The sequence below is a fragment of the Stenella coeruleoalba genome (genome assembly GCF_951394435.1).
Source record: "Stenella coeruleoalba genome assembly, chromosome: 16".
In the NCBI taxonomy this organism is placed as follows: domain Eukaryota; kingdom Metazoa; phylum Chordata; class Mammalia; order Artiodactyla; family Delphinidae; genus Stenella; species Stenella coeruleoalba.
The window spans coordinates 47,807,076-47,830,560 of record NC_137162.1 but is presented as its reverse complement, the minus strand read 5'-3'; the positions used below and the strand labels follow the sequence as shown (position 1 = coordinate 47,830,560).

Sequence of the window (23,485 nt, the reverse complement as noted above, 5' to 3'; positions counted from 1 at the left end):
AACAGGCTAAAAAAATTTTTTTGACACTGAGATACCCGACCAGCAATTACTTGGGACAACAGTTAGGCCAAAGGGTCTAAGTTCCTTGCGTCAACCTCACTCTGGGGATCCCAGAAGCCTTTTATATAAAAAAAGATAAAATGGACAGGGAACAAAAAGAAAAACTTCTAGAATTCCTCCTGTAAGCTTGTTGATTGGCTCTTAATGAAAAGTAAAGTTAAAGGTATAAAGTTGATGGAATTGAGATGAAAGTATATAAAATTGGTATATTTAAATGGGCTTTATATAAGATGGCTACATCTCTTTTGTTTAATTATACTGTGGAATAGTCATGTTTCACTGGGAAATACTTCCCCTACATGGTATTATAAGACAACGCATATAAATCTGCCCCTCAGGAAATATTAATTGAACATACTAAAAGACACCAACAGGGTTACCTGAACCATACAAGTAGGTAAAACTGGGAACTAACATTCAAGGGCTAAGAAAAATAAAAATAGTGATTTTGCTCTGGGTTTAACCTGTAAACTCAGAAAGAAGGTCTTTGCTGAATGCCTTATACAAACCTCTGAAGGCATGATAAATTAAACTCTAAAGTCCTAGAACATAGAACTTGTAAAATAATTTCCAGTTTAATTAGAAATCTTGTCACTGATAAAATCTTTTAGTATCATTTAGGTGACAGACCTGTTCTTTGGGAAACTAAATCAACTGTCTTTCCCTTGCAAATCTCTTACAAAGCAGAAATGTAAATACAGGCCACAAGGACCTGAGACTGAGCCTAATTAGCTCAATCAGACAAGACCTGAAATCAAGGAAAAAAAATGACAAAGTGGCAGTTATAAAATTCAAACCGCTGGGAATGCTCCCTCAGCCAAACTTTACAAATAGTAAAGCCTTAGTCATATAAACAAGCAACTTTAATGTATTCCAACTGTCCTTTGTAAACTAGTAAGTTTATATTGTAATACCTAATTCATAACTAAGTTTTTTTTTCTTTTAAATGAAGCCATGAGATCTCTAGTTTTGCCTGTTTATGTCTGTGTACACATTATACATGTGCGATATCTCCACCTCTGGAAAGTATTATCAAAATTTAACTTATAAAGAGCTCTATTTAATTTTTTAAAAAGCGCTTACAAATAAAGAAACCGGCCAAAATGACTTTCAGGTTCACGTAAACCGGGAAATATTCAATATTAAGTTGATATCTGGTATTAAAGTTTGTTTGTGGATCTAATTAATATAGACATACCGTTAGAGTCATCAACATTAAGCGTAATACTTTATTGTACCTAGGTTTAATAGAAGTCAAATAAGACCTCATCATATCTGCTGCAAGAAAAATAGCTTGATAACACTTTAAATAACACTTTAAATGTAAATAAAAGCTTTGGGGTAAACTCTTTAAAAATATATTTTAGCTATGTCTACTTAAAATTATCCCTTCAGATATTTGATAACTTAAAGTTCTAGAGTTGTGCTAATTTAAGTTATGAAAGTTTATTGAATACCTAATTTCCAAAAAAAAAAAGATACTGAGACATCAATTACTAAGTAGAGAAACTAAAGGTATTTAGGACTATTAATGAAAATGTTTGCTGCCACTCTGAGATGTCCTCTATAAGAAAACAAATGTTTTTAGAAATTATCACTGGTATTTATGCTCACCAATCTACAGAATGCTAATGTAAAAGACAGTTCATAATTGCTTACTTCTTAACTTTCACTAGAAATTAAGGTTTTTAAGAGTTGAGGATTCTAATTTAAACATGTAATTAAAGCTGATGGGAATAATACAGAAATATTTCAGTGTACAGAAGGAAAGTAGAATGTGTGTTTCCAGTAAAGAAGATATGAGGAATGGAATTAAATGTTATTGAGGGAAAAGGAAGAAAGTATATCTTAGGGCTGGTTGGTTTATTTGGATAGAAAAAATAAGGGACAGGCTGATATGAATACAGATAATGAAAGTTTGTGGAAAAGAAATCCTGAGGAAAAAAAGTTTTATGCATGGTCAGGATTAACTAAATTTAGACTGAAGTTAACTAAGTAAATAGATTTTGTTAAGTAAACTGGTACAAGACTGGAATCTGAACAAAGTTTCTTAGAGTGCTCCTTTTTGATAACAGATTGTGTGAGTTTCTGTTCCCTTAACTAATCTTTCTGTGACTTTGGTTAAATGAATAAGTATTGTTTCACAATGACCTGTTGTGTTTTAAAACCTTTTTGATATTTTTAACAAACGTCCCAAATATTAAAATCCAACTAAAGTTCTTTTTAGCCTCCAGCTGACTCTGGGATGCTTTGAAGGAACATCTCTGAGACATCTTAGAGAGGAATTTTTTTTTTTAATCTTTATTGGAGTATAATTGCTTTACAATGGTGTGTTAGTTTCTGCTTTATAACAAAGTGAATCAGCTATACAAATATCCCCATATCTCCTCCCTCTTGCATCTCCTTCCCACCCTCCCTATCCCATCCCTCTCTCTAGGTGGTCACAAAGCACCAAGCTGATCTCCCTGTGCTATGCGGCTGCTTTCCACTAGCTAGCTACTTTACATTTGGTAGTATATGTTAGTCCATGCCACTCTCTCACTTTGTCCCAGCTTATCCTTCCCCCTCCACGTGTCCTCAAGTCCATTCTCTATGTCTGCGTCTTTATTCCTGTCCTGCCCCTAAGGTTCTTCAGAACCTTTAGAGAGGAATGTTAAACTAAGTTTATTTGGTATGTTTAATTACTTCAGAAACATTGTCAAGTGATTGGAAACGAACCTTAGGTTATAGTGTATGGATAAATGTCATTAATATAGATATTCCAAAATTTATATGGAATTCCTAACATCTGATATGCCCTGATACAATGTTATCAGTCATAATTCTAATTATTCTAAAATGTTATGTCACGGAAATATCCAAGTCTCCTACTAATTGCACTGTACTCAAATCTTTAGCCATGCTATTTTAAGTTTTGTCCTGATGCTTTTACAGAATGAAGATTTTCAAGAAGACTCATAAAAAGAACTTTTTTCAAAACAAACATAAGTTTCTGATGGCCTTTAGATAATACCACTGAACTATGTAACAAATGATGGAAAACCTGATTACTTCATCCAGATCAACAGGAATCAATTACATGGGGCTGAATGAACTGATGAATGTGATTTATAACTTTATGACTTTGGGAAATATACTAGCTTTAATATTGTTTTTCCAGAAAAACCTTTTCTCTTATGCTATGACCTACAAGTTGATAAAGTATACCCTTGTAAACAAAGATAAAACATTTATCTTTTTCGCTCTACCTGATCCTGCCAGAATTTGGCTTTTCCAGCTGGCCCTCCTATGGACTTGATGGTTTATTGCAACTGGATTACAACAAGTTATACTAAGCATTGTTTTAATTTGTTCTTTGTTTCTAAATTGTTTATAATTGTGTCTCCCTGCTGCACTATGACTTTGTCAATATTACTAGCTGCATTACTTATATCCTGTCTATTTTTTTTCTTTTTTGCGGTACGCGGGGCTCTCACTGCTGTGGCCTCTCCCGTTGCGGAGCACAGGCTCCGGACGCGCAGGCTCAGCGGCCATGGCTCACGGGCCTAGCCGCTCCGCGGCATGTGGGATCATCCCGGACTGGGGCACGAACCCGCGTCCCCTGCATCAGCAGGCGGACTCTCAACCACTGCGCCACCAGGGAACCCCCATATCCTGTCTATTTTATAAGATCGTTGTCTCTTACAGTACTCAATGATAGTAATCAGGCTATTAGCCTACTGAATTCTGAGGTCTAAATGATGGGAAAAGCAATGCTACAAAATTGCACGGCTCTTGACACCCTTACAGCATCTCAGGGAGGCACCTGTGCCATAATTTAAACTGAATGCTGTGTTTTCATACCTGATGAATCCTCTAATACAACATGTTTAATGAACCATATGAAAAATCAGATTTCTGCCTTAAGTGACCCACTCCCAAATCCTGACGACCTCTTAGAAAACTGCTTTGGCGTGGGACGCTCTTGGCTTAAGTATTTACTCATAACTCTATTAATATTATTAGCTATATTATTTGTATTTTGCCTGTTTTACAGGATCGTTTTCTATATTACCAAATGTGTGACTGAGCCTCTAACAAAAATAATGACTAGGCGGCTTGAAACAGTCGATCAAATAAATAGTTCTGTATGCGATCAGTGATTGTAATAGTGCAACTCTAGATATGGGAAGATTCAACAAGGGAAAACATTTCCTGGATCATAATAGGTTAGTAAGAAAAAGGATCCAGAAAATCTTTAATCTGATGATTAAACAGGGCCTAATCTGAAAATTAACACCTGGAGTTGCGTATCAACAAGAATTTTCACCTGATCTGGGATGAACCTCCCAGCGCTGTGGGACAAAATTTGGTCATGAAATGTCTCCCAAACATTGGTCTAATTTCCGACCAAGAGGAGGGACTGATAAATGGAATATTTATAAATGTAATGGAATATTTATAAATGGAATATTTCCTGCCATATCACTAAACAAAGGATGTCACAGTCATCAACGATTGCAGCCCTTCAACGTGAGCCAGTGAGCCCTGAGGGAACTCAGGGCTGCAAAGAATACCTGCCATCTAGCAGCCAACTGACTGCAGCCACTCCCTACGGTGAGCCCTGAGGAAACTCAGGATGTGAAAACACAGGATACAGGCCCCAGATGGCTGAGGTGCATATCAAAGGAATGATTTCAGTGAGCCCAGACTCTTGCATCTTCCCACACACTGAAAAGCACTAAATTCCTTAATTTGAGATACCTGGTTTTCTTTAGTTAACAATAACCTTTTGACGTTCTGACTACCTGCCCTTTGTTATAAAACCCCTCCTCGTCTCCCCGGAGCAGTTTCTCAGAGTTCACTGAAACGCTGTCTGCTTCGCTGCAGTCCTCATTTTGCCCCAAATAACTCGCAACTCTTATGTTGTTGTTCTTTTTTTTAAGTCAACACTGCCATTTCTTGATTACAGAAAATAGGCTTCATTCAGTCTCCATTACTTTCCCTGAGTTCCAACCAGCAGGTTCAAACAGTTGCTAATTAGGGAAGGGGGGGGCATGCGCAAACAAGGGAGGAACTGCCAAAAGAAACAATAGTGCAGCCTTGGGGTAGGGTCCTGGTTCCCCCTCAAGGGACACGCAAAACAATACCTTTGAGCTGTTTTGCAGATACTGAAACCCCAACCAGGTGGGAGAAGTTAACTGTATGCTTCCCACAAGCACGTAGACCTCAGGCCACCAGGTGGAACCAGAAGGTTGATGATGCTGCCTCCCACTTTACCTCACCACCAACCCAATCAGAAAAATGTCCACCAGCTGATCACGCCCTCTTCGAACCATTACTAATAAAACGCTTCACTACCCCCTCCCTGTTGGGACGCATAGTTTTTGAGGGCACTAGCCCGCTCTGGCCCCCTTTGCCTGGCAAAGCAATAAAGCTATTCTTTTGTACTTCACCCAAAACTTTGTTTCCAAGATTTAATTCGGTGTCGGGGTACAGAGGCCAGATTCAGCTTCACTTACAGGGCACCCAGCACCTAGTTCCAGGCTGCCTGATTCACCTGCATAAAGATGTGCGTGAACCACCTCCAAGGCCAGTTTGCTTCACTGGTCAGCACCCACCATCTCCTTCGAGTGCCCCCCGGTCCAGGGACGCCGGCTCCCACAAAGCTACGCCTCATGACCCAGGGCTTGGAGCTCTGGGGGACGTCTCGGCAAAAACCTGGGCACTCCTGGTGCAGCGGAAGGCCATCTCCTCTTACTTGTGACAAGGCAACACATGACGCAGCCCACTGGCTTCCTGGGCAGCCCATTAGGGAATCAGGGATCCTGGGTTCCGAGGGGTCGGGGCGGGGAGCGCCTCTGAGGACACGCACTGGCGCGCATGCAATACTTCCCTCACTGCCAACCACCGACCCCCCCTGCAGCCCTCGCCCCTCCTGCACCCCCTCCTCCATGCACCCCCAAGGACCTGGAAGGCGGGAGCAAGGGGTGGGGGGAACTAGAGCCTTAAAGCCCACCCGCGTCCTTCAAGGGGAGGGAGGAACGCATCTTCCTAACAGTACTTCTCTCAGGGATCAGCCTGAAAGCAAGGACCCTGTGGGGCCCTCCTGGACACAAAAGCCTTTCTGTGTCCCCCGTTTCTGGTTTGTAGGAAGTAGGCGTCATTCAGCCTCCAAGACCTTCCCCGAGTTCCAAACAGCAGGTTCAAACATTTGCAAATCAGGGAAGGGAGGGGGGGATGCGCAAACAAGGGAGAGGCAATCCAGAAACAATGTGCAGCCTTAGGGCTGGGTCCAGGTTCCTCCTCAAGGAAAATACAAAGCAAGATCTTTGAGTTCTTCAAGGGACCTACAAGCCAATGGGTGAGTTTCGAGCCCGTGGATGAGTTGTAAACCCGACAGCCCAAGACTCAATCAAATACTGGAACCTACTGTAAGAGTGGGGGGAATGGTTAGGAGGCTGAGTCCCACTGCAGCGGCTCCAGCCCTGTGACACCGCACATCCCCGCCCCCCCCCCACTTCCCCTCGCTCAGTAGGTGGGGCGCTGCGACTGCAGCTGGGACGCTGAGACTGCGCCTCCCCCTCCCCATTCCCCTCAGGAGGCGCAGGTTGGACCTCTCCCCACTCCCGCCGGCCCCGGTGGGCCGGGTGGAAGGCAGGAGCTAGACGGCGCACCAAAGTTCCTCTGGACCAAGACGCTGCCCCCAGCTCTTCCCAAACAGCAGGGACGGCCCCGAACGAACGCGAACACGTGGGACTCAAAAGTTGGTCTCCCGCAGCAGCCCAGGGACCCGGTATTGGGTCTGCCCCTACTTACCAGGCGCGGGGCCCCGAGGGTGGACTGGGCTTCGGCTGGCGGGGTCCAGCCCGAGTGCGGCGGCGGTGCGGCCGTGGGCGAGGTCGAGGGTCGCGCCGCCCTCCCCTCGGGCTCCGGGGCAGCGCAGCGGCGGCAGAGAGAGGAGACGCCAAGCCGGGAGTTCGGGCTCCGCGGGGACCCGGGCTTCACTCTAGGCGTCGGGGGTGGGTCCGCTCGGCCCTAAGTCTCTAGAGGAGGGGGGCGGGGGCGGCGGAGAGTGTGGGGAGCTAGAGGGAGTAAGCGGGGCCAGAGCGGGCGGCGGGGCACCACGCCTCCACAAAGAGTTTCCACCTTATGAAGATCCGCGGGCTACGCCAACGCACGCGTCGCCCACGCGCCGCCTGCTCCTATGCCTTGGCGCGAGCGCCCCCTGGGGGCCGGGAGGAAGGCGGGCAGGGAGCGGAGTGCACCGCCCGGCCCCTCCGTGCCCCGCCCGCCGGGTGTCCCGAAGCGGGCGGTCCGGACTGGGGTAGGCCCGCCTTGGCAGCAGACCTGGCTCCTGGCTAGGCCCCATCGCTCACCTACAGCTCCTGGGGACACGTCTCCTCTCCACTTTGGGGTAAAGCGGGGATATCTGGAAGCGGGTAGGAGTGAAGCTTCTTTCCGCACGCATTCCAGGAAACTTCTTGGATGGTTGTTCAACTGCCACAAAAAACGGTGAGGATATCGCTCACCTGTGCATCCTCAAGGTCTCCAAGAGCGCCTGGCCTATGGTAGGAGCCTGGTAATTATTTTTTAGTAAATAAGTGCATGAATAAATGGATCCTGAGGCTTTTTTCCATCCCATAATGTCTTCTGGAATACATCCACTTCACAAATAAGTGGAAGATAAAGAAATTCTTGGGGAGCACCAATGTTTTAAAATAAATATAAACAGGCTGTCTTATGTAAGGGGTAACCACTGCCACATGTTCTGAAGCACTTTAGAAAGGAAATGTGGCTTTCCTGTTCCAAGCTTATTAAAAGTCGAATTCAGACAAATGAGCGCTGGAGGTGTATACTGTGCCTTACGTCTGATTCTTTCTGCAACAACAGATAAACTAGACAGCTACAGTAATCAAAGAGGATTATTCCACATCCAGAAACGGAGCCAGCTGTCAGGTGGAGGAGCATACAAGCCAAAGGAGGCCTGTTGGCGTTTTTGAGAGTGTCTGCTTCCAGCGTAAGGTTTACTTTATTTATTTACATTTTTATTTATTTTATTTTATTTTTAAAAATCCATTATTTATGAAACCGTTCTCTTTGGTCAGATATATACTGGTATTGAAAGCAGTTAAAACATGTAATGGTTATCTACAAAAAAATCATTTCTGATTGTTGTATTCCCTCAATAACATATGCATCTACACAGGTGCAAGGATATTATATTCCCCAAACATTTTATATTCAGAATTAAATTTTAAAGGACCATGTTTTCCATAGTTTTGGTCTGGTGAACAGGTTATTAAAAAAAACCCATTAAAAGGGGCACAAGTCATCAGAATAGGCACCCAATATCACAATAGGCACCAACCGTCAGAATAGGTGCCAACTGTCAGAACAAGGCATCAGCCATCAGAACAAGCACCAATGACCAGAAGAGGCATCAACCATCAGAATGCTTGACATACTGCTTATTCCCCATTGAACTTTCACTTCACTTATTCATGTATTTATATTGGAAAGGACTCAGCTTTCTGTTTGATTCAGTGGGTTATTATCCATTACTTTCATTGTTTATTTTAATCCTCACATTGTCCCAGATTTGACCAGTGAGGACCTCTTCAAACTGGATTCTGGGTCTTTTTAACATGCTCCATCATTCTTAGAGCATTTTGTTACTTTGTAGGCCCCAAAGATCTTACAGGCTCATCTTGTATTTTCCCTGCCCCTTGGATTCTTTGAATGGAGAATGGCTTTTAGAAGTCAGATATGGGTGCTAGGTGTGCTCATTGCTATTGGGGTGCTCATTGCTCCTAGGCTGTCTCAGTGGACAGAACAAAAAGTGTGTGTGTATATGTGTGTGTGTCTCACAATGACATTAATATTTATCTCTATATATTGAAAGCCATTAATTTACATAATACCTCTAATTCTAATTCAAAGCCACAGGGCTCATTCTGGTTTTCTCCCCTTCTGTATTTGTAACTGCCTTCTTAATCAGTGAGAAAACTGGCTCCCATCATTCTTAATATATTCGCTTTGCTTGGTTGATCTCCCTGCATGGAGCCAACTTCCCATAGTAGGACACCCTCCCACCAGCACCTCGTTCTGCTTGGGCTTTGGCATTCCACCTTGGCTCTTCCCTTTTCTTGTGTGGACACCCTCTTCATTGTATTTGGGCTCTGACACTCTGCTCCCCTGTATGGATACTCTCTTTGTTCTGTTCTGGCTCCGACATCCCATGCCAGACCCTCCCCACCACGGGGTGCTCTGCTCTCACAGTGCTGGGCTGCTCCAGTAGCTGCCCTACCCTGTGCAGATGTACTCCTCCCTACTCAGCTCCAACACCCACCTGGTCTGCCCCTTATGGGGACATCCTCTCATTCCACTTGGGCTCCAACTCCCTGCTCTTAGCCTCTGAGACTCCCTAACCCTGGCCCATCCTCATGAATGCTGAGTCTCTGGTGATGGTGCCATGCCTCTAGACTATAGCAGTTAATCAGGTAGCCCTTCCTCCACAGTCCCCTAGTTCTATGACTGGATTGTCTCCCCTGATTCCATTAGCTGTAGGCTGGTAACTTCTTTTGCTAGTCTTTGACTGCCTCACCATATCCTATATTTTCCCTTAACTCTGCCCACGCCTCTCTGTTACCTTCCCATTTAGATCTCTTCATGTGGCTATCTGGGGGTGAACTCTCTGCTTAGAGTACGACTGATATGCTACCTTTCATTTTCTTGGTCCTTCTTCCTGGAAATGTTATCAATTGGATAATGGATCATTTGCCTTAATCATCTATGCCTCTTATTTTTGCATAGAATTTCCATCTTTTTGTGTTTTTGCTCTACATTATGAGACATTTCTTTACCTTCCCAGTATTCCCATCCCTCCCAATAAAATTTTTCAGTTTCAGCAATCATACGTTTAATTTTCAAGGGTTCTTTCTTGCTTTCTTGGTCTTATGTTTTCATAGCAATCTGCCCTTATTTGCTGGATTCAGCAACTTTGTTAATCTCCCTAAGGATTAATGGAAGTTTCTTGTCTCTTAAGGTTCTTTTCTATTTCCTGAGGTATTTCAGCTTCTTTTGAGCCCAATTATTTTATTTATCTTGATGATTTTTTCTTTTGTGCTGTTGATTTTCTGAATGTATGGGACTCTTTGGTTCTCTGTTCATAAGAATGGGAAAATAAATGGATTTTCCTGGGTAGCTGATAAGGCTTTCCTTTGCTATGGGTCTTCCAGGGAAAAAGCAAGACAGCTACCCGGGAGCTCTCTGTATGGGCGACATACTTGTCAGCTTCCCTTTAAAATGAGCAGGTGGAAGGCCAGGGACATTTCACAGAGGGCTGTGTCTCCAAGAATAAGTAGGAGTTTTCCAAGTGCAAAATGAGCTCAATGAGTCCAGGTTCTGGAAGCAACATCTACACAAGCCTGGATGTGTAAAACACAATGATATTCCCTAAAAATGAAGAGTTTATGTGGAGAAGGAGTCTGGGGGAGGCACCTTAGGAAACCTTAAGGAGAAATAGTGTCAGACTGATTTTATTTATTTAATCATTAGAATTTGTTTTTAAATTTTTACTAGGGTATAATTTATAGATAGCCCAGTGCAGATATCTTAATTGATGAAGTTATGTGTATTTATACATTCAAGTGACAACCACCCAGATGGCGATATAAAACATTTTCATCACCCCAGAAAGAGTGTCAGGCTGACTTTACAGGCTCCCATGGCTGAGCACGTAGAGCCCGTTAGGACCCTGTTGGACTAATTCAGGAGAGAGTTGTGGATCGTGCCATGTGGCTGGAGAGGTTTTCAACTAGAATTGGTAGGCACTGCTCATTAGCTGTGGGTAGGGAGCTCAGGGAGGTGGACAGGCACATAGGACACAGGAATGATAACAGCAGCCACAGATCTCCAGGATGTGTTTCCTGCCAGGGACTGTCCTAGGAGCTGTTTGCATCTCATCTCATTTTTTCTCAAGCAAGATTTTATTACTGACTCCATTTCATAAAAGAGAATCTGAGGCTTGGCGAGTTGGCTCCCACGCCTAGCTCCTGACCACTCACCACACTGGTTCTCAGGATGCTCAAAGTAATAGCAAATGGCCCGCAAGGAAGTGGGTTGGGTCCATCTTCATTTCCTGACCCTCAGCTTTCTCCATCAGACCAAGGACAGCATTGATTGACCTTGCAGTGGACTGAGAGTTCAAACTTTGAGCTGTCGAGGGCCAAACACACCTTTTTGACTCCAAGGTGATTCATGTGGAACATTCCTAAGGGGGCAAGGAGTGAGGTCTGTCACTAAGCTATTAAGGAAGGTCAATGTCTAGGAGGTTGGACAAAGCCAGACACTTTTATGGTGCAGGGAAAACCCTATTGAGCCCCTTCCTCAGAGACTGCAGAATGCAGCCTGGCCACTGGCAGGACCTCCCAGACTGGGATCCTGGCCCCAGATGCCAGCGAGTGGGGAAGTACAGCTCCCGGTTTCTTGCTCATGGGCTTTGCTTTCTTGGGGAGCTCCAGATATTCTTGCTCTGCTCTGTTCAGGGCTCAGCTGCCACCAGGGGTTGCTGTTTCCTTCCCCGGCTGAGCAAAGGGTCTGATAGCTAGCTCCTGCTGCATTGGTTTAACTAGGAATGTCTGCTATCAGGCACTCCGTCCCCTTCTCAGTGGCTCTCCGGTGCTGAAGAAGGAGTTCGGACTTTGGATTCAAACCCCAACCCCACCATCTACAATTTGGATGACTGAGACAAGTCATTTCACTTCTTTGAGCCTCAGTTTTCTCACCTGTGAAATGGGGTGATCATACTTCACAAGGTGGGAGTGAGGATGGAATAAGAGAAAGTGCTGCTGTCCGGCGTGGGAGCTGGTCACTATTTTCGCTGCTCCCTCAGCTGCTCTCTGATCCATAGGGGCTCGGGCTCAGGCCTGGGAGCCCTGGGCAGTTGCTCAAAGGGCTCACCTGTAAGACCTCAGCCCTCGGCCCCACACAGCTTCCCCACGAGGAGGAGCTGTCAGTGTCTGAGTTCTTGCCCACACAGAGAACAGGTGTCTATAGGTGAATGGTTTCTGGACAGGAAAGACTCTTCACTTTATTATTTTTTTAGTTTTTACTTTTTTGGCCGCGCTGCGTGGCTTGTGGGATCCTAGTTCCCTGACCAGGGATCGAACCCCTGCCCCCTGCAGTGAAAGCACAGAGTCCTAACCACTGGACCACCAGGGAAGTCCCAAATACTCTTCACTTTAGACTCCTGGAAGCCATCATGATTAAGTTCCGTCAAATGCATTCCTTCCTTCCTTTGTCGGATGCTGTCACTGTATATGGACCCATGCTGGGCTCTGAGGGCAGAGACAAGGAATAGTGCCCTAGACACGGGGAGTATGTTATGTAAACATACAAGCAGGCTTTGCCACCTGCCTCTGCAGCAGAGCACAGAAGGCTGCGGGAATGCGTCATGGCACAGGGGACATCGGAGCTGGGCTGTGAAGGAGGAGCAGCATTTTCCCAGGCAATCAAGGCAGGGACGAGAGTGGTCCTGAAAGAAGACGTGGCAGCTGCAAACCCGGAGGGGCCGGTGAGCAGAGGCATGGGTGTTTGGCAGACTGGATCTGAGTGTTTCTTAGCTGAGTGACTTTGGGTAAGTTGCTCAATGCTTGAGTCTCACTTGGCTTCATCAGTAAAACAGAAATAAAAATGCCCACCTCTCAGAGCTGTTGTGATGATCCAATAGGGTAACGTCTGCAGAGCCCACATGGACCATAAATGACAGCTGTCATTCTAGAAAGCTGTCACTGCCCACAACTCTGGAAACATTTCCATAGTTGGCACCATGGATGGTGCCTCTGGGATTACTTGGTGTGTTGGGGGGAGCGGCTGGGAGGCCTGGGCCGTGTCCTGTGGGTCATGGGGAGCCATGGAAGGTTTTTTTCCCCCCAGCTTTATTGAGATATAGTTGACATATAACATTATGTACATTTAAGGTGTACAATGAGTTGATTTGATACATTTATATATGGCAAAAGGATTACCACCATAGCATTAGCTAATACCTCCATCCCATCACATAATTACTATTTCTTTTTTTCGTGGTGAGGACATTTAAGATCTACTGTCTTAGCAACTTTCAAGTATATAATACAGTATCATTAGCTATAATCACCAAGCTGTACATTAGATCCCCAGAACTTGTTAATCTTATAACAGGAAGTTTGGACCCTTTGACCAATTATCTCCCCATTTCCCCAACCCCCTGGCCCCTGGTAACTGCTGCTTTATTCCGCTTCTGTGAGTTGGAGCCATGGAAGGTTTTAGAGAAGAGTTGTATATGTCGGATACTTAGGAAGTTCCCCAAAAGCAAAGCCTACTCTCAGGAGGTCCTCCAAGTACACACGTGATTTTACCGTGTGGCCTTCTGGAGGAAATTATAAGTTAGTGTATTCAAAATTGAAGCAGCCTTTGTAATAAACATTGTCCCCTTTCAGGCAAGTCCTGTTTCACGTGGACTCCAATGGAGAAGTGCTTTCTTTTTTTTTTTTTGCGGTACGCGGACCTCTCACTGTTGTGGCCTCTCCCGTTGCGGAGCACAGGCTCCGGACGCGCAGGCTCAGCGGCCATGGCTCACGGGCCCAGCCACTGTGCGGCACGCGGGATCCTCCTGGACCGGGGCATGAACCCGTGTCCCCTGCATCGGCAGGCGGAATCTCAACCACTGCGCCACCAGGGAAGCTCCAAGAGAAGTGCTTTCTTACTTTATTCTTGTTGCAACAATCTTGGAGGCCTTTCCAGGATCTACCAGGGCCTCCCTGACAGTTCCCACATGCACCTCTGAAAGCCCTGGCCACACCGCCCTTCAGTGATCTGCAGTGAGCCAATGCCTCCAGTCTCAGGGCCTTTGCACTTGCTGCGCCCTCTGCCTGGCCCACATATCTAAAGTTGACCCATTTCGCCACAGCATCTCACTCCCTGCAATAACTTATTAACTTATTTACTCGTTCTTGATGGGCCTTCTCCCCCCAGGGCTGGGAACTCCAGGATAACACAAGGACGGGAACTCTGTTTTGCTCAGCTCTGTGTGTAGCAGGGGAGCCAGGTTCATAGGAGGCCTGTAATTAATATTTGTGAACGAGTTCACGAAAGGCAGGTCTTCTTATGCCCATTTCATGGGTGAGGACACTGGGGCTCAGAGAGAACACCAACAGGGCAGTTCCAGCCCTCTTGTGTGTAGGGTCGGGGTGGGCGTTGGGGAGGCCGGCGTGCGGGGCTGCAGCTCCTGGCGCACGGCGGACGGGAGGGCTCGCGGCCGCAGCTCCGGAGCAGGCGCCTGGGTCGCCTGCGGCCGGTCAGAGCGTCCTCAAGGGCGGTGCGGGCGGCAGACTGGGCGGGCACTGGCGGCGGCGGCGCGGGAGGGAGGCAAGCGGGCGGGGAGACCGGCAGGGCGGCTCCGCTCCGCACGCAGAGAGCGCCGGGCCGCCGAAGCAGGTGAGACCGGCGCGGGCCCCGCGATTTGCCCCGTGGATCCCAGGGGCAGAAGGGACCCGGGCCCGAGGGGTACCCGGGAAGCCGCGCGCTTCCTCTGCCGGGCGCCTGGGGAGGGGTCGCCGGGTGGGCTTCGCAGGGGCTCAGAGCCGCGCAACCGGGGCGGTGCGGGGAAACCCTGCCCCTCGAGCGGACTTGGGCTCCTTCAGTCTCACCTGTCCTCACCTGTGTGCTGCCGGGAGAGCAGGTAGGGGTGAGTGGAAAATGTGGGCGCCGCGGGCTTTAGGAGACAGAAGCTGTTTGCTGAAATTTCAGGAAACAAAGCAGACATTCTTCTCTCCATTCTTAACCTCATGGGAGAATTGATATTATTTGTATTATCCATTAGTTTTCCTCTGAGTGCTGGGAAGGCAGGCTGCAGTGGAGGGCTCCTCCCTCCCCCCTCCCCCCCGGGTTGCAGAACGAGAGCTGCTTGGGATCTAAACCCGGAGACACTATTTCACTGACTTTGCACAATAGTCTGCCTTCCCGCTCCCAGAATTGCCACCCCCTGGGGTGTGCCTGGAGGACCTGAGGTCTCCTGGCGCTCACTGGGCATCTCTGAGGAATGCAGTGGGAAGTGCGGGACAGTCTTGGTGTGAGGGCCCTCGGGGGAACTCCAAATCACCCAGAAGGGTTTGAAGTGGTCGGAGTGGCCCCAGCTCAGCAGCCCTGGGGAGTGGATGCGATCACCTTGAGGTGATCCTGGTGAAGAGTTGCATTGCTGGAGGCTGCAAGGGATGGACACTAGCTTGTGATAGCCCTTCAAGCCTACGTCTCTCCCCTGGGAGCTGTGCTCTTGTGTTCTGCCCCGGCGAGGGGCCTCTGGGGTTCCGAACTGTGTCGGGAAGGAGGCAGCTCTATCTAGGAGTGTCATTCCATTAGGGACTCCAAACCCGCATCTGCTTGGGAAGGATGAGGGGCTGGAGAGGCTGGGCTGTCCGCAGAGCTGCCCCGGGAGGAGGGGGCTCTGAGCCGGCATGCTGGGGCCCGAGGCCAGGGGATGCTGGGCAGCTGCCACCCCACCTGGGGCATCTTCTCACTTGGGCGAGCCACATCCGGCACCCCCAGGTGCTCACCCAGTCACGCTTTGTTGGGGACCTTGGATGTCCATATCCAACCCTGCCTCTACCGCTCCACCTGCCCCACATTAGTTCACCTCCTGCTTCAAGACAGGCCCCGCTCCTCTTTCCTCCTTTTCAAAATCTCTGTCTGGCAGGGCCTGGTGCAGGGGGCTTCAGAATCAGACTGACCAGGGTTCCAGTTCAGCTTTGCCACTTACTGACTGTGGGGACATTGGCCAGGTCCCTTCATCTAACTGGGCCTCAGTGTCCTCCTCTTTGAAATGGGGCTGATATTAGATCCAATCATATGAATTTGCTGTCTTTGCAGGTTGAAAGTGCTTGGATACTGGCAATTTCACATGGTTCAGCCTAGGAATGCCTTCCTCCCGGGGCTGCAGTGTGGATTAATGATCAGGGAGATGTCTTGTGCCCAAAGCTCAGTGAAGGCTAAAGTCCCTTCTGCCCTCTGTCTCCCAGCAAAGTGTGCGCTCTCCAGGGTGAGGCAAGACACACCCCCTCCTTGGGCTCCCTGCAAGACTGGGCTCCCGCCTTCCCTCCCCTACCTGTCTTTCCAAATTCCCTTCCTGCTCCTCTGGGTATGGCAGGCTCAGTTGCTTCCATTCTCTCCCCAACCCCTGCCCAGGTACAGCCCCTGAGGCTGCTTGGGCCTCCCATGTGTCTGCGGGACCAAACTCAGACCAGAGTCACCTCTGCATGCGTGCTGCCACTGCCTCCTCCCTACTGCCCCTGTGCACTTTCTACAGAAGGAAACCAGCTTTCGTGCTGACCTGGGGCTCAGGGGTTTGAATTATTACTGCCTTGCCCCTGGAGAATGCTTCTGGAAATCCTCAGTTCCTGTGTACAGAGGGCCTTTCTGGGGTAGGGGCTTATGGAGTGGTCCATAAGTGGTGTTCCCTTCCAGCATCTGCAGCTCTGGAGAAAGATGCAAGGGCCAGCTGGCAGTTCTGCTCCTTTCTTGGTCCCCCCAAGATCTCCTTCCCATGTTGATGCTCTCCCAGCCCCAGCACTTCCCTCCTCTGCCCCAGTCCCAGAAGCTGCTGGGAAGGGCTGAGTTGGGTTCAGGCATCTGTGTGGTCTAATCAGCAGGGACTGGCTCACTGGTGACCACCCCTTTTGTTAGCTCTTTATGGATTGTCTGAGAAGAGGGCTGCAAGTCAGGCAGATCCCCAGTGCTGCCTTCAGCCCTCCCCCTCCTCCTGTCTTGGCCCTTTCCCTCAATCTATTCTCTACATCCAAGTGACCTTTCTGGAATGAACTTGGGCTTGCTGGCAGCCTTTCAGCAGCTCACCCAGCATTCCTGGTCTGGCCCACCTCTCCAGCCCATCTTTTGTCACTCCCTTCCACCTACTCTAGGCTCTAGCTATTCTGAACTGCTTACTGTTCTCTGAGGAGGCTTCCTTCTTTCCTGCCTCCTTGCCTCTGTACCCTGTTTCCTGTACCTTGAATTCCTTCCTCCACCTTGTCTATTTGGATAGTTAACTCCTCTTCATCCTTTGAGCCCTGGATCCATGTCCCCTCTTCTCTCATCTCCTTCCTTCCTTCCTTGATCTCCCAGCTCACAGGCATTCCATTCATACTGGTTTTGGCGATGGCAGTGTGGCATTGAGGTTCATCTGTGTTCCTGGTGGCCAGTTCCCCTGGTCTGGGAGGGACATGGCTGTATAAGTCATCTTTGCAGACCTTGTTTCTAGCGTGGGACTTGGTACCTGCTTACTGAGTGAATGAATGAACGAAGCAGGGAGGATTTTCTGGAGCCCTCCCCGTCTAGTAATGGCACTCTGATCATGCTGAGCTTGGCTAGTTTGGAACCAATGGTGTTGTTTCCCACTGTTGACCCAGCCCTGGCTGTTGGTCAACCGAGTCTTGGGTTTCCATCTTACTTGCTGCTTCTGAGCACAGTGTATCTGCCACAGTTTCATGCAGCTATGGCTGTTTTTTCCCTCAAATACTGGACCTTATATTTCACCTGGTATATTTCATTTTGTCACATTCAATTCCAAATGACTCTTTTTGCCCGAAGACTGTGGTACCAGAAAAATCCTCTTGCCTCTGGGATTGGGTAGCCGAAATAACCAGACTATAAACTATCATTTGAATTCATGACGGTCTTGTACGTGGCAAAATGTGCCTCACCTTTATAAGCCAAATTAAATGTACAGTGAGTGACGTTTTTGACGGCTGACAAATAGGTTTTATTGGCCTCTGGTTAATTTTGGCTATACCCTGTAAAAACTGTCTCTAACTTAGCACTTGAACATAAAGAACATATATAATGTTCACAGTTCACAAATAGACACGACGATCATAAGGCCTTAAAGAGTATCTGTCATAGGGTGTTCCTCTATGAACTGTACTTATCGAAATGGGGTCCAAGGACCATGTGCATCGGAGTCATACGGGTCAGTTGTTAAAATACAGATTCTTGGGCCCCATCCTGGACTCACTTAACTGCATCTCCTGGTGAGGGATTCCGGAATCTGCGCTTTCAATCTGCTCCTAGAATGATTCCGGTGTCTCCTGAAGGTTGAGAACTGCTTGTGGGATTAGTGATGACTAGAGAAGTCATGAGGAAGGTGAGCCCCAGTGGTGTGTGATGATGCGGTGGCGCTCCACGTCAAAATATCTCTCATAGGCATTACCACCTGGAGGCTCTGGAGTCCAAATTCCAATTAAGTCCCTTGTGTTGAGGCACCAGAGGAAAACGGCCAGGCTGGGCCGGGACATGGAGGTATGGCCCAGGCTGGAGTCTGGGAGCTGCAAGCTGTAACTTGAGCATAGGCATGGAGGGGACCCATAGGGAAGGCAGTGGGCATCCCTTGACCTTGGCCTGGTGTGTGTGTACACATAGGGGTCAGGAGGAGAGAGCTGGTGTGCTGATGACCCAGTCTTTGCATACCTGGCTGTCTTCAACTCTGCCATGTGTCACCTGAGAAACAAGGCTGGCAGGGCAGGTAGGGACTGAGACCAGGAGGGCACACTGTGTGTCAAACCCTGAGGTTTTTGTTCTGTCCTAAAGGGGGTGCCATGGAAGGACCTGAGCACATGGCAGAATGTGTTGCTGTCTCTATTTGCATAAAATGTGATAAGGGGATTTCTACCCGTGTTCCCTAAATAGTTCTCCAGCCTCCAGGCCATGACTCCAGCCTCCTCCGCTCCACTCTGACCTGGAGCTGACTTGCCCCAGGTGATTCGTCACCGTTCTTTCAAAGCCTCCTGAACTCTGCATACAACAGTCCAACTTCTTTATCATCAAAATAGCCTCAAACTCTGAGGTCAGAGGGAATTTGTGGAACAGGTTCTGACGTCAGACAGACCTGGGTTTGTATCTGGGCCCCATTACTTATTAGCTGTGTGACTATGGGCAAGTTGCTTTACATCTCTGAGTTTCAGGTCCTCTAGGTCTCAGCCCTGGGAAGGAAGCAGCCATGAACCTCTCTACCTGGTCCCCACTCTTCCATGGATTCCACACAGGAGGCACTATCCTTCAGTGCCATTTGTCTTTGCTTTGCAGATGTCGTCATTGAATCTCCTGGAATCTTTTCACATCCACCATGAACATCTCTCACTTCCTGGCCTTGCTGTTCCCAGAATCCCCACAGGGTCAAAACAGGAGCAAGTCAAGTTCTCTTTACACTCCATACAACTTCTCTGACTACTGCCAGGATTCCATAGACCCAATGGTCTTCATTGTCACCTCCTACAGCATTGAGACCATTGTGGGAGTCCTGGGCAACCTCTGCCTGATATGTGTGACCATTAGGCAGAAGGAGAAGGCCAATGTGACCAACCTGCTTATTGCCAACCTGGCCTTCTCTGACTTCCTCATGTGCCTCATCTGCCAGCCACTCACGGCTATCTACACCATCATGGACTACTGGATCTTTGGCGAGGTCCTTTGCAAGATATCGGCCTTTATCCAGTGTATGTCGGTGACAGTCTCCATCCTCTCGCTCGTACTTGTGGCTCTGGAGAGGCACCAGCTCATCATCAATCCAACAGGCTGGAAACCCAGTGTCTCGCAGGCCTACCTGGGGATTGTGGTCATCTGGCTCATCGCGGGCTTCCTCTCCTTGCCCTTCCTGGCTAACAGCACCCTAGAGAATGTCTTTCATAAGAACCACTCCAAGGCTCTGGAGTTTCTGGTGGATAAGGTGGTCTGTACTGAGTCCTGGCCACTGGACCATCACCGCATCATCTACACCACCTTTCTGCTGCTCTTCCAGTACTGCATCCCACTGGCCTTCATCTTGGTCTGCTACGCTCGCATCTACCAGCGTCTGCGGAAGCGGGGGCGGGTATTCCGCAAGGGCACCTACAGCTTTCGGGCTTGGCAGATGAAGCGGATCAATGTGGTCCTTGTGGTAATGGTGGCTGCCTTTGCTGTGCTTTGGCTGCCCCTGCATGTGTTCAACAGCCTGGAGGACTGGTACCATGAGGCCATCCCCATCTGTCATGGCAACCTCATCTTCTTGGTGTGCCACCTGCTTGCCATGGCCTCTACCTGTGTCAACCCTTTCATCTATGGCTTTCTCAACACCAACTTCAAGAAGGAGGTCAAGGCCTTGGTGCTGACTTGCCAGCAGAGTGTCCCTGTGGAGGAGTCCGAGCATCTGCCTCTGTCCACAGTGCACACGGAAGTCTCCAAAGGGTCTCTGAGGCTCAGTGGCAGGTCCAACCCCATCTAGCCAGGGTTAGGGCTTCTCTCTGCCATGTTCATTACCAGCCTCCCCCACTTAGCTAAGTGGGCACGTTGCAAGCTGGGGGTGGCACTGGCTTTGTGGGGCCCAGATAGGGGCCTTGTGAAGCCGAGCGTTCTGATGGTTCAGCTGTTGTTCTTGGGAGGATTCTGAGTCTGGGTTCTGCAGGTCACACACAGTATGTCTTGCATCCTGAGCAGATGCCAGAGCCGGAGATGGTCTGATTGATGGTCTGTAGTTCATTCTGGTAACTCAGCAACAGATGCCCAGCCCGGGAGCCCAGGGATTTCACTTCCACCAGTGAGGCTGCAAGGCCGTGGTGGGGTGAGGGGAAGAACACGTGGAGTCAGAGCTCTGGACCTTGGTAAACCCCTAACCTCTGTGGGAGACGATGTTTGTGGATGGGCTTTGTAAGTGGTAAAGAGTTCTATGGAGGCAAGACAGGGGGATTACTGTATATCATTAGCACATCCAGCTGCAGAGAATGGACCCTGGCAGCCAGCTCACACTCCTCTGCAGTAGGAAAATCAGCCCTGAGCAGCAGGAATTCCAGGGTTCACATGCTACTCCATCCTTTTTCTCTTTCTTTGTATCTGCCACCTTGAATGGAAATAAGCCTGCAAGTATATCTCCTTGATAGGACTGTGGGCCCCTTGAGGGTGACATCTGTATTGTCAAAGAGCTTGGGTCCCCTATGCCTGGGACAGTCCCTGGCACAGGGAGAGAGCTCCAGAAAGATTTACCATGGTGACAAGAAAGGTAGCAGGTGCCCCTGCTGAGTGCTGAGCTGAGGACAGCACCCTGCGCCACAGTCCAGTGTAGGAAGGGCCCAGGCTGCTGCAGCCACACTCTCTCGCCTGCACTTCCTTGCCTCCCAGGACCTCTCTTGACAAGGCAGCTGGCCAAGGACTCTGCGACCCTCCCCAGTCCACCCACTGCAGAGACTTACAGTACTTAAGGCCATGACTCCAGCCTCCTTCGTTCCACTCTGCCCCTGAGCTGACTTGCCCCAGGTGATGTGTCACCATTCTTCCGAAGCCTCCCCAGGACTTCGGGCCTCCCAGTGGCTTTCAGTAATGGCAGGGCCAGGGAGGGAGTTCTTAAAGTCTGGGGCATGGGCTGAAAGGAGCAGAGTGTCCCCCTTCCTCCAGCCAGCCTGGGAAATGGAGAAAGGGCTACGATGAGTGTGAATATCTCACCCGTGGAGGTCAAGGTTCAGGCTTCTGGATCCAAGGCTTCATCTGTGTGTGGACCAGACAGCTTGTCCTTGCAGAAAGGGAAATGTCAAGATTGCTGTGGGCCACCTTGGATGGGATGTCCAGACCTGGTTGTACCTGCTCAGTCCTGCAGAGTGGCTAGTGGCTGGACCCACCACGGCCTCCCGGGGCAGGGTATTCAAGTCCCCAGACCCTTCGAGGGGTGTCACTGTGAGGCTCCTAGGGTTGGCTCTACACAGGGCATCTGGCAAAGGGCCAGGTAGCAGGAGATTGAACAGCCACATTTGATCATCTCTCTGGCCTGGCCTCTGACCAAGAACCTGTACAGCTGACACCAAAGACAACTGCTCTTTGAGTCACCAGCTCCCTTCCTGGAACTGTTTATTTTGTCCCAACTTTTGGTCACATCTCTCATTCCATCCCTTTGCTCACCTTTATCCTGGTTTTTTGGGCAGGTGGTTGAGCCATTCTCTCGGTTGCAGCTCGTGCTTGTCCTCTGGTGCCACCTGCTGCTGGCTGCTCCAGGTAACCAACTGCCAGCAAAGCCCAGACCCTGGGACCCATTCCAGAAAGATGTCATTGCTCAAGCTCCGCAAGGAACTGGGGGCCTCAGGCCCCTCCAGATCCCAGACGGTTGCCTGGAGTTTGTGTGTCACCACTCATCTCAGTGGTGCCAAGATGCTTTAGGGTGCTAGCATGCTTGAAGACTGGGGGACCAGGCTGAGCATCTGGTGAAGGTGCTTGGCATTGGGAATTCAGGTAGAGGATGGAAGCCTCGCTGAGTATCTTCTGTGCTCCCCTCACCTTGCTGGGTTGGCGCAACTTGCGTGGATGGCTGTCTTCTGCTCCTGTTCCTAATGACCCTTGGGGTTTCCCAGTTATCCAGCACCTTTGGCACTTGTATCTCAAAGTGTGCTCAGAAGACCAGCAGCCTTAGCATCACTTGGAGCTTGGCATGTAGAATCTCTCTTCCCACCCCAGACCTATTGAATCAGAATCTGCATTTTATCAAGATCTCCGAGTTAATGGTGCAAACATTCGAGAAGCTCTCCTCTAGGAAACAGATTGCTCTGGAGCCTGGAGCCAGTCAGTGAGCACCTTCAGACACCCACGGTGGGATCTACAGTAGAGCTATAGGAATCCTAGTTCTAGAGATATGGCTGTAAAATGGTATTGCTAAAAAGGTGGATTCAGTTTTGATTGTATATCTGGCTGCATGTGGACATATTTCTTGTGGCCTTTTCCTTCCTTCAATAAATATTTGTGAAATGAACAGTTTGCATGGTTATATTCTTGGCAAACATGCTCCTCTGTATTCTGCTCTGTTTCACTTAAAACTGTATCATCAACAGTTTTCCATCTCGCTGGATATTATTTTTGCCAGCTGGTTAAGAATCTAGAAAATGCTCCAGTGAAAGCTGGTACCTCTGAACAGCATCTCTCTTTAGCGCTTGGAGGGGCCTTTTCTCACCCAGAAAACAGACCTGTCCCTGATAGTAGTGGGAGGAACCCATCTTCATAGGAGCACCATGGCTGGAATTGGAGACTCACACCGACAAAGACTGCCTGGGGACACTCAGAGGGTGCAAAACCTTATTGAGTCCTGTCGATGAGAGTGTAAATCCTGCCTAACTTTAGCCCTTCCTTATTATTTTTATTTCTTATTTTTTGGCTGTGCCATGTGGGTTGTGGGATCTTAGTTCCCCAACCAGGGATTGAACCCGGGCCATGGTAGTGAAAGTCCTGAGTCCTAACCACTGGACCGCCAGAGAACTCCCAAGCCCTCCCTTTGTAAAGAAATGACCTTGACTTGTTTTTTCCCATCATAAAAGTAATCATATTCATTTTTTAAAATATGCAAAATTAAAATAAAATGAAAAAGGAAATCATATTTCACCACCCAAAGATGATTACCGTTTACATTTTAGGG

The 23,485-nt window shown here is 48.5% G+C and overlaps 1 protein-coding gene and 1 long non-coding RNA gene across 7 annotated transcripts in view; one reads left to right on the top strand and one right to left on the bottom strand.

Annotated features, from left to right (window-relative positions):
* Positions 1–7,595, bottom strand: part of LOC307175076 — a 100,779-nt gene extending 93,184 nt beyond the window's left edge. For all 6 annotated transcript variants that reach the window (XR_013824246.1, XR_013824247.1, XR_013824248.1 and 3 more), the window contains exon 1: positions 6,859–7,595. This is a non-coding gene — a long non-coding RNA (uncharacterized lncRNA). The remainder of the gene's footprint in view (positions 1–6,858) is intronic.
* On the top strand, positions 6,024–22,642 carry NPY4R2 (neuropeptide Y receptor Y4-2). Its single transcript, XM_079899920.1, has 4 exons — positions 6,024–6,805; positions 7,516–7,610; positions 7,933–8,059; positions 19,153–22,642. Exon 4 carries the CDS (start codon positions 19,193–19,195, stop codon positions 20,324–20,326), a length of 1,134 nt encoding a protein of 377 aa, XP_079756046.1. The 5' UTR covers positions 6,024–6,805; positions 7,516–7,610; positions 7,933–8,059; positions 19,153–19,192; the 3' UTR covers positions 20,327–22,642.
* The last annotated feature ends 843 nt before the right edge of the window (positions 22,643–23,485 follow it).

Coding starts and splice junctions, on each gene's coding strand:
- NPY4R2 (XM_079899920.1), top strand. CDS start 19,193: ATGAACATCTCTCACTTCCTGGCCTTGCTGTTCCCAGAATCCCCACAG.